The 14,197-nt window shown below is 54.3% G+C and overlaps 5 protein-coding genes across 5 annotated transcripts; 2 read left to right on the top strand and 3 right to left on the bottom strand.

Moving 5' to 3' along the window:
* Positions 1–494: 494 nt before the first annotated feature.
* BDV59DRAFT_202804 (MFS transporter) lies at positions 495–2,111 on the bottom strand (the record flags this gene model as incomplete). The annotated part of the gene is made up of 1 exon (XM_073694130.1): positions 495–2,111. One exon carries the CDS (start codon positions 2,109–2,111, stop codon positions 495–497), a length of 1,617 nt encoding a protein of 538 aa, XP_073547059.1.
* Positions 2,112–4,629: 2,518 nt separating this feature from the next.
* Positions 4,630–6,849, bottom strand: BDV59DRAFT_55643 (putative PHD and RING finger domain protein). Its single transcript, XM_073696625.1, has 2 exons — positions 6,447–6,849; positions 4,630–6,388 (listed from the first exon to the last, which is right to left on the bottom strand). Exons 1-2 carry the CDS (start codon positions 6,748–6,750, stop codon positions 4,794–4,796), a joined length of 1,899 nt encoding a protein of 632 aa, XP_073547058.1. The 5' UTR covers positions 6,751–6,849; the 3' UTR covers positions 4,630–4,793.
* Positions 6,850–7,522: 673 nt separating this feature from the next.
* On the bottom strand, positions 7,523–8,361 carry BDV59DRAFT_55525 (60S ribosomal protein eL43). The gene is made up of 4 exons (XM_073696620.1): positions 8,272–8,361; positions 8,167–8,197; positions 7,846–8,010; positions 7,523–7,737 (listed from the first exon to the last, which is right to left on the bottom strand). The coding sequence occupies exons 1-4, from the start codon at positions 8,288–8,290 to the stop codon at positions 7,674–7,676; spliced, it is 279 nt and encodes a 92-aa protein (XP_073547057.1). The 5' UTR covers positions 8,291–8,361; the 3' UTR covers positions 7,523–7,673.
* A 138-nt stretch (positions 8,362–8,499) lies between these two features.
* On the top strand, positions 8,500–10,122 carry BDV59DRAFT_55562 (uncharacterized protein). Its single transcript, XM_073696621.1, has 5 exons — positions 8,500–8,819; positions 8,884–9,031; positions 9,081–9,153; positions 9,206–9,330; positions 9,382–10,122. Exons 1-5 carry the CDS (start codon positions 8,633–8,635, stop codon positions 10,088–10,090), a joined length of 1,242 nt encoding a protein of 413 aa, XP_073547056.1. The 5' UTR covers positions 8,500–8,632; the 3' UTR covers positions 10,091–10,122.
* A 1,125-nt stretch (positions 10,123–11,247) lies between these two features.
* On the top strand, positions 11,248–14,197 carry BDV59DRAFT_55616 (putative SWI-SNF complex subunit). The gene is made up of 2 exons (XM_073696624.1): positions 11,248–13,479; positions 13,568–14,197. Exons 1-2 carry the CDS (start codon positions 11,434–11,436, stop codon positions 13,892–13,894), a joined length of 2,373 nt encoding a protein of 790 aa, XP_073547055.1. The 5' UTR covers positions 11,248–11,433; the 3' UTR covers positions 13,895–14,197.

Here is a 14,197-nt window from a genome sequence, read left to right as displayed (position 1 = left end):
GGATGAACGTGTGAGTGGAATTCGTTGATATGTCATTGCTCGAGTTCGAAATGTATACCCATTTCCTTTTTTCAGTTTTCGTTTGTAGGTAGTTCTTGTGATTTACACCAACGGGAATATAAGAACTGATGGTATAAAATACTAGAATTAGTACAGCAGCTTCCGTACGCATACCATTTTATCGCCGGGCCAAGGAACCTCGGCTTAGCTGACTACCATGGGGCAATGATCAGATCTGGTATATCCAGATCCTAGGTCAGCATATCTTCCTTCACAAGGCTATAAAAGATAACATTGTTACCTGTACGCCATCCACACGCAACCATAATAAGGCATTATATTGATGCAGACACTATTACATGAAGCAGGGACTGGACAATGATGCTCAAAATACATACACATTACATATACTATATTGAAATCGCTCGATCATTAGGTATATATGCACCGCTAAGCCACTCTATCCATGCAAGACGGAACAATAGTTCATTCAATCAAAACTTCGGCGTAAACTTGCTCATGGCCCGAATCTTCTTTCCATAGAAGAAAAACCCAATCGGAATGGGGATCATCGCAATCGTTAGAAATCCCAGCAGACTCGAGGCCCAGTTAACGCCCAACTTGTGGTACATCTGCACCGCGAAGAGGGGAAACGCGCCGCCGAGGCTCGATCTGACCAGGGTGTTTGCCGCAATAGCCGAGTTGGCAAACATCATGTACACGTCGATGATGTAGTTGAGGCCCTGCATGAAGATCACCAGGATGCCCATACCGATGGGCACGCCGGCGATCACCTGGGGAACCCACGAGATGTTCTTGTCCGACGTCCAGCCGAACCAGAACAGGCCGGCCGGCAGCAAGATCGACGCCGGGATCATCGGGATCAGGCGCTCCTCCGGCACCACGCGGCCGTGTTTGGCGAGCTTACGCGAGAAGCGCGTCTTCGTCTGCCAGATGATAAAGGCCACGCCGCAGAGAACCCCGATCATGATTCCGATGAAGGGCAGGCCGGCGATGCCCTCGTTCGTCCAGCCGCGGACTTCCTCGAAGGAGACCGGGTATGCTTCGAAGAAGAGATACAAGATCCCGTAGATCAGGGCGAGGTAGATGGTGACGAGGAGGAGAATCGGCTCGAGGAAGAGCATTTGGATCGGACGGAAGAGATACTTCCACACGATTTCCGACGCGGACGGACGGTGTTCGTCCAAGAACGAATGCAGAGCCCAGTTTTTCGTCTCGCGGCGGAGACGAGCCGCACGGCGCTGGAGCAGCACTGGCGCATATGTCTCCGGAACGATGAACAAAGCAATACAGCCAAATGTGGCCGAGGCGATCAGCGTTATCCATGCGGTCCATCGCCAGCCGAGATACGAGTCCGTGATGAAGCCACCGACGATGGGGCCCAGGACAGGGCCAACAAATGTAGCAGCCGAGAACATGGCAATGGCTACAGCACGATCCACGGGGTTCCAAAAGTCGGCCATGGCTCCGCCTACCACGGCCAGCGGCGAGCAGCCAAAGACACCGATCAGGAACCGGCAGACCATGATCGTTTGAAGGTTCTGCGCCACAGCGACGGGAATCTGGAAGATGGAGAAAACGGCGTAGCCAAAGAACAACGGCAATTTCCGGCCGTATAGCTCTGAAAGTGGCGACCAGACAAGAGGGCCAACCGCGAAGCCGAACACCACAAGACTCGTTGCCAAGGTCATTACTTCAGTACTGACGTCAAACTGCTTTGCCGTGACCATCGTGGCTGTGGAAAAGACGCTCGAAGCAAAAGTAATCCACATCGTCATCGACGAAAGTGTCATGGTGATAAGCCATTTCCTCCACGTCGGCAGATTCTGTGGATTTCCGGGGTCGTCTGGTCCGTCCCATTCGACGAGGTTGGGATCTTTGGGTGGCGGTTGCGGAGCGTCGACTGGGGCTTCGGGCTTGACTGCATCTTTCTCGGGGTCGAAATCTTCGATGGACTTCCGGGCATCACCTTCGTCGGACGAAGATCCAGAGTTTAACGTAACGTCGGAAGACTCAAGCTGTTGCCTGTTCGTTTGATCATGACGCAGAGGATCGTGTGTTACTGCGCCAGTGTCGCTGGATGCACTCATCTCAGGATGCGCTTGGTGGTAAATCCGTTAACAATTGAGTCTTCTGGCGTTGCCACGAAGGCTGGTGGGTCAAATGGCGTCTGGTGTACTGCGTATAGGAAAGGAAGAGACGATCCCATCTGGGCGCTCGAGGGGATTATAAACCATCGCAGCCATACAGTATAGAGTGGGTACGAAAGAATTTGCGAAGTGTGCCATAATAATATCATGGCAAAAATGCGGTTCATTAGCAACTCGAAACGCGCATGAGATTGGGACAGCGGTCTCTAGCTGTTCTCCACCCTTCCAGAAGGTTGAGTCTCCTAAGTCCGACAGACAGTCCGAGGCCGACAGCACATCAAACGCCATCAGGATTAGTCAAGACCTGGTCTCCATGAGGTCATCGCAAATTAGCAATCAGCAGTCAACCGTCAGGAACGACTCCGGACGAGTCCAACTCTGGCGGAAGAGAGGCTGAGAGACCCTGCCAGCCCTCCATCAAGTCAAGTCCGGCATCAGCAACGACTGAACGAAACCGTGGACGGAAGAACGGCAACTGTTTAGTGCATGGAGCTGCTCGCGCTTCGGCGCTCCGAGGACCGACTGCATCCACTCGGGAGAACCCACTCTACCCGTCGTCTTGGTTTTTTTTTATTTTGACATTGCTGGGTCCAGTCGGTAGATAATGGCCAACGCCATTCCCGAGACACATGGATTTTTCTGCACTCGTGGTTGAAACGCCACTGCTGCCGTTATTGAATTATCTGGGTTTTGGGAAAGCTAATCAGACGTACTGAGTTCCCCTTGCTCGGCTAGGACGGCATTTAGTGCCTGTCATACTCGCTGGTTTCGTCAATCTTGGCTAGCCATCACGCTAATATCCGGATCGATCTGTAAGACTAGCTAAGACAGGGACACGGAGATATAGTTTGTGGAAGCGAATCCGACGGAGATAAATCTGTAACTCCCTTTCATCTCTTCCAAGATAGCCGCCGATATATCATCATGTCCTCGTGTTGCTACCTAACGAATACCTCCAGGTGGCTATCAAATGAGCTATCAACCTAAAAAGTACCGATTAGCTACCAAAAAATACCTATCCTACTTCATTATCATTATCATCGTCCCCCTCTTCCTCATCATCAGCTTCCTCGCCCGAGGGCCCCTGGTCAAACCCTTCCAGGTTCATCAAGTCGTGGTAGTTCGCCACCGGGGTGGGGAATTGCTGCATCCACGGGGGTTGCAGCAATTACGTCCTCACGGCCAGAGGAGCAACCCTCCCAAGGGTATTATCTTTCTATATGATCCTTTAGCCTTAAGGCGATGACTGTACATAACCGTAAAAGGGAGAATATGCTCCCCGTAGGGGTATCTCTCGACCATACAATTAGTAGTTAGTATCAGACTAAACGACTGGGCGAAGTGTTATTAATTGGCATATCTAGGCTTCAAAATCTCAGTTGTATACGCGGTCCATATCTTATCAATATAAACATGAACGTATTTGGGTACCCAGGGCACCTCAGCGAACCGAAACATGCTTTAGAGCGTGTTTACTAATCCTTCTATTCTCAAACTGGTGTTCGATTATACTACATATTATCCCAGCTCCGAAATTGTTCGTCAGCTGGGTGTGCTCATCCTCCCCTGTAAGGAGAGCGGGGGAGTTGAACGAATCCATCTAAAAAGATCACATAAGTTGAATTTCGTCCGTGTAAACATCCACGTCAGCAGGGGTCTTCACTTTGCTTGCGCGTTTCTTTCGGCCCATGACATGCGGTTTGGACATCCTTGGGGTTGGTCGTCATGTAGGCGTACCGACAGTGAAGCAAAGTGAAGTGGAATGAGTTGGTGTATCCACGAAGTTAGGTAGGCCCGTTGACTGCCTAAAGTCGTGGTAAACAAGTGTCTTCGGAAGGCACGTTGAGACAGCGACCTGGGGAGGTGTCGCTGCGACGAGGTGCTGCCGTTCTTTGAAGAAAGCGTGGAGTAGGTGATTCGAGTGCCCGCCTAGACACCTAGTGGTGCGGCATAGTGGTATTTTCAGACTTTTCTCGGTTTGACACTAAGACATTGAATCGATACCCTGGAGAACCGTACAACCGGAGAACCAGCCGACATGAAGAGACAGAGGATGCCGGCTCCCAGGGACGAGAGAGATGTAAAGAGAACGAAAGATATGAATGAGGCCAAAAGATAGAAGAAGAGGGCCAAATAGGTAGGGAATAGGGAACGAAACGAGGATAGATAGAGGAAGAGATGAGAGAGACAGAAGGGGGAGAGAGATGTAGGATGTGGGAAGCGGAAGACAGGATGGACGAAGTACATATAGTGGACATCCCTTCCCCTTTGAGATGAATACTGCCACCTACCATTCAATTATAGTAGGTAGTCACCCTACTACCTACCAAGGGATTTCTGCGACAAATTAGTGAAGTGTACACCCAGTCACCTAAATGAAAGCTAGATAGTCACACTTTCAGAGGATACAAATCCCGCGGAATGAGGAAGTGAAGGAAGATGGGAGCAAGAGAAATCATTTGTACATGAGAACTGCCTATCAACGGTGGTAGAACAAGAATACACGCTGGAGCTCCCTGAGTGGGTATCCAATACCTAATGCAAAAGCGACAAGAGAACGCCTGATTGATGCTGAAGTCCTGTAGATCGCGAAACGCCGAAAATGCACACGCTATTCATATATCATGAACTATCATCCAGGTGGTCACTATCGTCTACCCTTTGTTTCTGCTTCAGACCACCCACGGCTTTCTCCACTTCCTCCTTCGCTGTCCGTTCCAGCTCAGACCTGGCGTCCGTTCCCAGACCTTGCACCTCTCCGACTTGGTCGTATAGTTTGCGGGAGATGGTTCGATTGATATCAGTGTATTCGTCTTTTGTGATGGTCTTTGACCGATAGTACGGCTTGAGAGATGATCCCACCAGTTTCTGAATGTCAGATTTCACGGCCAAAGATAGGTTGGCGCGATTAGGCGAGTTGTCATTCGACCGCACCATCGGGAGGCGCATAGCAGCCCGGGGGATGCGCCGCCGGGGCATATCCATGCCGGTTCGCGTTGGAGTAGAATCTCTGACCGGTCTCTCCTTCCCATCGTTACTGGAGCCAGCAGGGGAGACATCGGGAGAGAAGGACGGAGAGGACAAGTCGGCTGGCGAAGAAAGCTGTATAGGCGATATAGGTCTGCTTCGCATATGAGGAGGGGGCGTGGCCGATGATAAACGGGGAGAGGAGTGATTGGAGGGAGCGGGGGATATCGATGGGGAAGAAGGACCAGGGGTGGCATGGTCCGTCGGGGCGACGGACGCCTGAGCGGAAGACGGGTAAGAATTGGTGGGTTTAGAAGCCTCTTCGACTTCTTTCAGGAGAGACTGCAGAAAGCTGGGTTCCGTAGAACTCTCCGCGTTGATTCGGGCCGACACTTGAGCGCTCGCTGTTCTCGAGGACTCGCCATTGTGCATTGCCGATGCAGCCAAGTCCTGAGCTCGACGAGTTCGCGGGCGTTTTAACTTCCGCTCGGGCTCCGTAGGCTCCGGTGAGGGCGACAGCGTGGGCTCCTTTCTTTTGCGGGCGGCGCTAGGATCATTTTCGATCTCGCGAGCTCGTTCAAAGGCGTTCCAAGCTCTCATCTCCTCCAGGGATTCGGGCTCGGGTGTCGGTTCTCGAGGCACGCGTGGCCGCGAAGGCCTCGGGGCTTCGATATCCAACAACGCAGCGGTATCTCGGAACCGGTTGCTGCCGCCTTGCCGTTCGGCGACTTCGAACCGGCGCTGCCACGCCCGAAACTCCCGCTGGTTCGCGGCCTCTCGTCGTTGCTGCTGACGGGCACGCTCTACAGCCCTGTCATCATCGAAGGGGAAATCCAGGTCGAGGTTTAGATGATCCCAGACAGATTGCCAAACCCGGGCCCAGTGAAGGGAATTCATCTGATTCCGGTTTTGGAGTCTCCGCTGCTGGGCCCTGGTCCGACGGCCACGTCGTTCCTGCGTGCGTGCCGGTCGGTCTTCGGTGTCCGGGGAAGGGCCCAACGCCCGTTGAGTTTCACAACGGGCACAGTACCAAGGTCCCGAAGGAACAGAATCCAGCCCAACACAATAAGTGTGGGACGGCGCATCACACCCATCACAAAGGAGCAGTAGCTCTTCATTATCGGAATCACCGCAGATCGTACATGGTTGGAAAGCGGCATAGTCGTCGTCGACATACTCGATGACCATGGACGGGTCGACGTCGGCGACCTGCACGCGATCTTGGACGGGATACGAAGAGCGTACAGGGCCTGGGGGTGAGAATCCGGATTAGCCTCCATAGCGGTATATATAGGAAAGCAAACATACCTCCGATGCGGTCACTCAGCTCCACTAGGTTGAAGCTGCGGCGACAGATAGGACAACTGTTGGCTCTTTCCACCCAGGGCTTCAGGCAGTTGTTGTGTAAAATATGACCACAAGGCAGAAGCTGGGCGATCTGACCTGCGTCCTCCGTACCATCGACGCCATCAGGCTTGCCTGAAGAGCCGGTAGTTGGGTTGCCATCAGCATCTTCAAGGTCAGGTCTTGGCGCGGCCTCGGCGGCGACAGGTAGAGGATCGCTGGCGCTTTCGCCAAGGTCTCCTAAACACACAATACAAGTGTCGGACATTAACAGAAGGGGAGGAATCCGGATTGTCTGCAAGAGAGGCGAGAGAAGGCATGAAGAGCTAGTGAGAGACAAAGGAGGAAGCAAGATGCAGGTCGAAGGGGAAGGGAGAAGGAGAGAGAGATGATGTGGGGAGAAAGCAGCCGGCCTTTTTGAAGGTTGGTCCAACCGTGCCGGTCTAACGCAAAACAGTCTGGTCCGCACACGTGATCAGAGGCCAATCAGGCGGCCCGGAATATGGATGCTTGCTGGAGAGCACCGAGGAGGAATGCAATAATATTGCAGCGAGGCCCTTGCAGTTGGCCCCTCTTTTCGGGGGGAATTGGAGGTGTAACCGCCCGGGCTGGTCTTCTCAATGCGAGTGACGTTCGGTACCTACTCCGTAGCCTACAAATATACGCGGGTCACAAGGCAGTGGGAGAGCCGGTCAAGGGAATGGATCATCTGCTTGGTAGACACCGGAAAGGAACTTCACGATCACGGGGTCCAACTGCCCGAAGATCTCCCAGCAGTGACTCTGCATGCACGACTAGGGGTGTGGGTCGACGGCAGGAGTATTCCACGCATTTCCCTTCGTATGCATCCCGACTCGTGAATATGGAGGGAGCAAATGTAGCGAAAGAACTACTGGTCACTTCACGGGTCCTGGATGCGACGAGACTGTCTCCGGTCAATCGACCGACAAAATTCGTCACAGGTAGTGGAGTGATCCTCAACGTAGCACGCAGGCAATCGCAGGCGAATCAAGTCATATACGGCCCTAATATAGTAGGGAGGGAGAGTTTTCAGTCATCCGTGGTATTGTCTAGGTGATCATGCGTTCTCGACGAAGAAGCCGTGTTCGTGACAAAATTTAAGCTCTTCAAGTCCTGAATTTCGCTATTTTTTATTTCAAACGTAAGGAAAAGGAAATCCCATCATGACACTTAAACCTCCGCGATTTCTCTGAGACGACGGATGGTGGAGCGGGTGGCGGCGGCGGCAGGAGTGCTGTAGCACAACTGGGTTAGTTTCCATGTGACACTTGTCCATCGCATTCTGGAACGAATGCCAGTGGACTTCCGGAGGGACAAAGCAATCGATAAAGACGGGACTTACGAGACGGTGTAGGCACCACCGGCAACGGTCTTCTTGCAGCCCTTGCACTCCCAGATACCAACGGCCTGGCGCTTGACGGTGTTCTTGCCGCAGAAGGTGCAGATGTAGCGGGCGTGCTGGGACACTTCCATCTTCTTCACCTGCTTACGCAGGGAGGCACCGTATCTAGTCACTCATCGTCAATAAAACCGAACTCAACTGGGCGACGTCGACTCCAAGTCTCTCAATCCTTTCTGAGCCGTCTTCTTTCGATCGTTTCGGCGAGAAAAGCATCCGTCGACTTCGAAGCGGATTCAGGGGAGGAGGGCGCGAAAAGCATACCTGGTACCATATTTACCGGTGATGCCGACCTCTAAATCGCCGTTAGTATTTTACTTGCTCCCAAATGGACCGAAACAAGCATGAAAAGCATCTCCGGGAACTCACTCTTGGTGCGCTTGGTCATCTTGTCTGAGTTGGCTGTTCAGGTCGAAGATGGATACAGTGCGGCAAGACGAAATCGAGACTGAGGCTTTCAACGGAGAGAGTGTGGTTGTGGGTGGGCTCGCTTAGGGCTAACGCCTTGGCGTCACGTGTGCGCTGCGTTCATGTGGATCACATGATTTCCCGTCCGCTGCTCGATCGGGTTAGGCCGAGGCCGAGGTTGCTCTGGCGGAGCCGAATAGCAACAACAACGTCATGGAGTAGTAGATAATATCGATTCTTCCATCCCTCCCTGGGTCAGTCGAGTCAGGAAGAGAAAACATACTCTGGGGAATTACCTCCACACGCAGAAGTCTACCCCATCATGGCCACTAGACCGTATGACTTGGTCCTTCACGGCCCAACAGGATACACCGGCCGTCTTTGCGCGGAGCATATTGTCAAGCATCTCCCAACCAATTTGAAATGGGCTCTCGCGGGGCGTTCGCTCCGGAAGATTGAGAAGATTGGCCAGGAACTTAAAGAATTGAACCCAGACCGCACCGAACCAGGTACTTGCTTGCGTCGTGGATATATATTTCTACCCACCGGGCTGCAATGTTAACCACCCAGTAGACATTTTGTCGGTGCAACTGAACACTACAGAGCTGAATGCTCTGGCTCAAAAGACTCGACTGATCATCAACTGCGTCGGACCGTATCACTTGTACTCGACGCCAGTGGTGGAAGCTTGCGCCGCCAACGGAACTCACTACGTGGATGCGTAAGTTATCTACTGTCGCTTCCGCCTCGAATGCTATCTGACTGCGTAGCACTGGTGAAACGCCCTGGATCAAGACTATCATCGAGAAATATCATGAGACCGCCAAATCCAATGGCGCCATTGTACGTCCATCCGCATTCGCACCGGCGAGGCTGAGATCTGACAGAACCCTAGGTGATTCCCTCGGTGGGGATTGAAAGTGCCCCTGCTGATATTTTGACCTGGTCGATCGTCAAACGGGTCCGGCAAGACCTCTCGTGCGACACCCGAGAAGTCACCTGCGCCATCGATGAGATGAAGTAAGCACCACGCTTGAAGTGATGTCCTTCGATAGTTCTAAACGCCCGCAGGAGCTCGGGAGCCAGCGGTGGTACCCTCACCACCATTCTGACCATGCTGGACACTCTTTCGGTCTCGGATGTGCTCAAGTCCTTCCAGCCTTTCGCCCTGGCTGCCTCCACGCCGCCCAAGGACATCCCCCGGGAGTCCATCCTGGACAAAGTGCTGGGTGCTCGGGCGGTGCGTGACATGGGTACTCTAACCACCTCCCCGTCCGGAATCGCCGACATCACCGTCGTCCACCGCAGCAGCACCTTGATGCCGGAATTCTACGGCCCCCGGTTCTACTTCCGACAGTTCCTCCGCGTGAGAAACGTGTTTGTCGGCGTCGCCGTTCATTACCTGTTCTTGGTCGGCCTTACGCTGCTGCTTCTGCCCCCAGTGAGGTGGTTGCTGAGACAGGTCATCTACGCCCCGGGACAGGGCCCCAGCATGGAGAGCTCCCGCAACGACCGGGTGGAGTACCGAGCCGTGGCCACGGCAGATCAGAACACGACAACCCCGAAACGGGTTCTGGGGAAGCTGAAACTCCAGGGAGGCATGTACTCAGTGACGGGACTGTTGATGGCTGAGGCGGCGATGGTCATCCTGGAGAACGAGGAGAAAGTGAGAAAGGTGTCGCGGGGAGGGATTGTGACGTCGGCGACATTGGGACAGGAGTATGTGGATCGACTGGAGCAGGTGGGATGCAAGTTTGAGTCGCAGATTTTTGATTACTGAGGTGATGCTTTTCCAAGTTGCGACATCGACAGTCGTTGAGATAGTGGAGGTTAATAGGTACACTTACTGCCGATACCCAGAGTAATGCAGTGACATTATATATGACCGTATGGTACGACCGGCCCAGATGCTCATCCAATCAGTGGAATGATGAGACCGGGTGCGGTTAGTCTGTATAACATGTGACTTCCACAACCGGCATGATGGGCGGAATCCGGTAATACAATACGCAATACCGCCGTACGGTAATGGCGTTCGGTATCGCATCATCAGAAATCTCGACGCCAAAAGATGCAGTCGTGATGGCTTCAAAAGTCGTTCCCCTCGAGGATTTTCCCCCGGATCTCCCATCGTGAGGACCTGGTCGTGTCGCTGGACTCCCTCATCACTCTCCTGTTCTCCCCCTGACTCTTTTCTCCCTCCCCCGCGGGCGAGCGGACACACTTGTAATCACTTGACGGGGGGTCCAACACTCCCCAGCACCAGCACTTTTTCCCTCCTCTCCCTCTCTCTCTCACCCTCTCTCTTCTTCTTTTCTCCTCGCCGCAGAGCAAAAGCGCACGCACGTCCTCTATCGGACCGACATATCCACTTCACCCCCATCGGAAATCCTCAGATTCGACGGTCTAAACCTCTGCAGGAACAAGACCCAGACGACCGATCTCTCGGTCAGCTGATTAGCCGTTCTCTTCCGTCTTTTTGCCTGCTGGCTGAAAGCCCCAGATCTGAGCCGAGCCGATTCAGGCAGACCCATCCAGTCATCCGTGAGTGCTTTGGAACCGCTGGCGTTCTAGCCCGTTTCCCTTCGTGTCCTTCTTGGTATTCTTTTCGTCTTGGTTCTTGTCGTCTGTTTTGGACCTGGAGTGGTGTTGGTCGATTGGCGTTGGATACCTGGTCCTGTTTCCTGATTCCCTCATTGTCCTCTCCCCCTGTTGGTATGCTCCTCGCCATCTCCCGTTTCTCCTGGTCGCATTACGCATCATCGCCCCGGTGGTGCTTGTTGGTGCTTCTTCACGCTTCCCGTGATCTCTCCGTCCATTATCTCCTGCGCATCGCCGTCGGGATGTAGAGGCGACCTCCCCTGACTGTCGCGCGTCTCCCGCGGACATCTCCCATCTCCCTGCGACATGAGCTAACGCCGTCCTTCCTAGGATCCTATCAAGGATGCTGCCATAACCGACCTTCTCCTTCTTCCTTTCTTTTCCTTCTCTCGTTTCCCTCGCCTCGGTTATCACCCTTAGACTCGGGAACGCCATTCCAACCATCCTCACGCGCACAGTGACACATCCCCTTCCGTCTCACCTGGACACCTCGAAAATCCTCGCAGCATATCGACCTCGATCATGCCATCGCCGGATTTGACCCAATCAGGGCCACTCGAAAATGACGCGCCCGTGGAGATGACTCATAATGGCTCGACGACGTCTCCCGGAGTCGGAAACGCCAACGGTAACATGGCCGATGAACCCACAGAACAGCGCGCAAATGGATCGGATACGATCACGGAAGGGAAAGAGAACGCGAAGGCCGTTCTTGCAGCCTCCGGTGTGCCCGTAGCCCCTGCCGAATCCAGTCACGACGCGTCCAACGGCGACCCTCCACCGGGCTCGAGTGATACGAATGGCCTCGCTGCGAGCAAGAAACGGTCCCGTGACGGCACCATGGCCCAACGATCGTCCGAAGCACTGGCGGTGCGCGTGCGCGAGACCCCAACGGAGAAAATTCTCCTGGAGGAGTATGTCAACCGGGAATTCGAACACTCCGCGTTGGTAGCATGGCAGAATCCTGCGCACGAGTTGCAACAGCAGAAACGTGCGGAGAGGGATTTCTACCTCACGTTACGGCGCGAAACGCAGATGAACCCCGCTGCGTTGTACGGCGTAGGCTACGAAGGGTTCGGCAACCCCCGTACGGATCTACGCGGCCAACACCCCCAGTTGCTGTATCCGTCCAATCGTCGCCGACCAGGGAACCGGCGCACGCGCGAGCTTCGGGTATCACGGAAAGACCTCAAGGTTCAGAACGAGCAGGTTGAGGATCTCGTTCCCATCCGGCTGGATATTGACTGGGAAAAGATCAAAATCCGGGATACTTTTACGTGGAACCTCCACGATCGTGTGGTCTCCCCGGACCTGTTTGCTGAGAAGTTCGTGGAGGATCTAGGGCTCCCGCTGGAGTCGTGCGTGCCACTGATCCGGATGGTGTCGCAAAACATCCAGGAACAGCTGTGCGATTACTACCCCCAGATCTACATGGAAGAAGACGCCCTGGACCCGGAGCTGCCCTACAGCGCGTACAAGAACGACGAGATGCGCATCCTGGTCAAACTGAACATCACGATTGGCCAACATACCCTCATCGACCAGTTCGAATGGGACATCAACGACCCCTACAATTCGCCCGAAGAGTTTGCCGCCCGCATGACCGACGACCTGTCGCTCTCGGGCGAATTCACCACCGCCATTGCGCACTCCATCCGCGAACAGTCGCAGCTGTTCACCAAATCTCTCTACATCCTCTCCCACCCCTTCGATGGACGACCGATTGACGATCCCGACATGAAATCCGCCTTCTTACCTACCCCTCTTACATCCCCCTTCCGACCCTTCCAGGCCGCGAAGGAATTCACCCCGTATCTCTACGAACTGAACGAAGCCGATCTGGAACGGACCGAGGTGTCGATATCGAGAGAACAGCGCCGACAGAAGCGGTCGGTCAACCGCCGCGGTGGCCCGGCCCTACCGGACCTGAAAGACCGCCAAAGGACCATCCGCACGATGCTTGTATCCTCCGTTATCCCCAATTGCGCCGAGTCCGTCGAAGAAAGCAATCTTTTCAAACGGTCTGGCTCCGGTCGCCGGCGTGCTGCAGTTGGACTGCGTGACGGCGGTGATGACTCGGACGAATCCGATAGCGATGAATCCTCCATTGCGGCATCCCCGGCGATCGGCCCGTATCTGGCCCAGGGTACTGCTCGCACAAGGGGGATGAGAGGCGCCGCCAGTGCGGCAACCGCGGCCCTTCGCGCAAACCTGGGGCAGTCTGCCACCCCTGAACCTCTTCACGAAGTCCGGGCTGCTGCGCGGAGACCGACCTATCGGGAGGAAAGCGTCGAGGAGCCCGAGAAATTGATTGTGAAGCTCAGGATCCCACGCGAGAAGTTTCGCCAGTACTTGGCCCATGGTCTGAAGGCTGTCCTAAGCGTTTCCGGATCCACGCCTGGACCCCAGCCCCGTTCGCAACAAAGCACACCTCATGCGAGCACTCCAACTCAGAGCTCTATGGCGCCGCCCTCACAACCCCAACCCCAACGTGCGCCCAGCGTTGGCACTCCGCAACAGATTGGGGCCGTCGACGCAACGCAACCGCCTGGGCCTGGTGTCGTCCCGGTAAGTGATTAGTTTTCCACATCCCATCCCAAATCCCTCTACGGATGGAAACATGGCGTGGCTCTATACTGACGCAGGACTGTTATAGCCGCAACCTCCCAGCTGGCTCCAGGCCGGACTGGCGCGCCTAAAGCAATCATACCCCAACGACTCCTTCGAGGGCGTGATGCGCTACACCGCCGTCGACACCGAGACCATGATGCCAGTCGCCAACTCGTCGGCCCAGCCCGGCGCCAAGTTGAAATACCAGTACCTCCCGCGTATCCGCTGCCACGACTGCCCCGGAAAGCTCTACACTCCTGGACCAGCCACCACCGTGGACAACTTCGAGGTACATCTCCGGAACCGACAGCATAAGGAGCGCGTCGAAGAGCGACTTGCTCGGCAAGGCGTGTCCGGGGGCAACGCATCATAAGTCACGAGCGACGTCGGCGACCTTTCTCTTTTTACCACCCTGTATACTTTTATTGCCTTCAGGGGCGCCATATCTCCCGTCTCATTTGTCGGTATCATTGGAAGGATGGAGATTTCCGGTTGATTGGTGTATATGATTTTTAGAGCGATTGATTGATTGTTGATTTGGGCTCAGCAATGTTCTGTCGGGGCCTGGAAAGTGTCCGGTACGGACTTGGTTCTGTTTGCGTCTGTGTCATCATATTTTCAGGAATACGACCTCCCATGGTGCAATGCCCGTACCTACGTATCAACCTTTAACCTA

The sequence above is a fragment of the Aspergillus ambiguus genome (assembly GCF_047715705.1).
Source record: "Aspergillus ambiguus strain CBS 117.58 unplaced genomic scaffold BDV59scaffold_20, whole genome shotgun sequence".
Classification (NCBI taxonomy): Eukaryota; Fungi; Ascomycota; class Eurotiomycetes; order Eurotiales; family Aspergillaceae; genus Aspergillus; species Aspergillus ambiguus.
The sequence above is the reverse complement of the archived record's forward strand: the minus strand, read 5'-3'. Positions and strand labels throughout refer to the sequence as shown.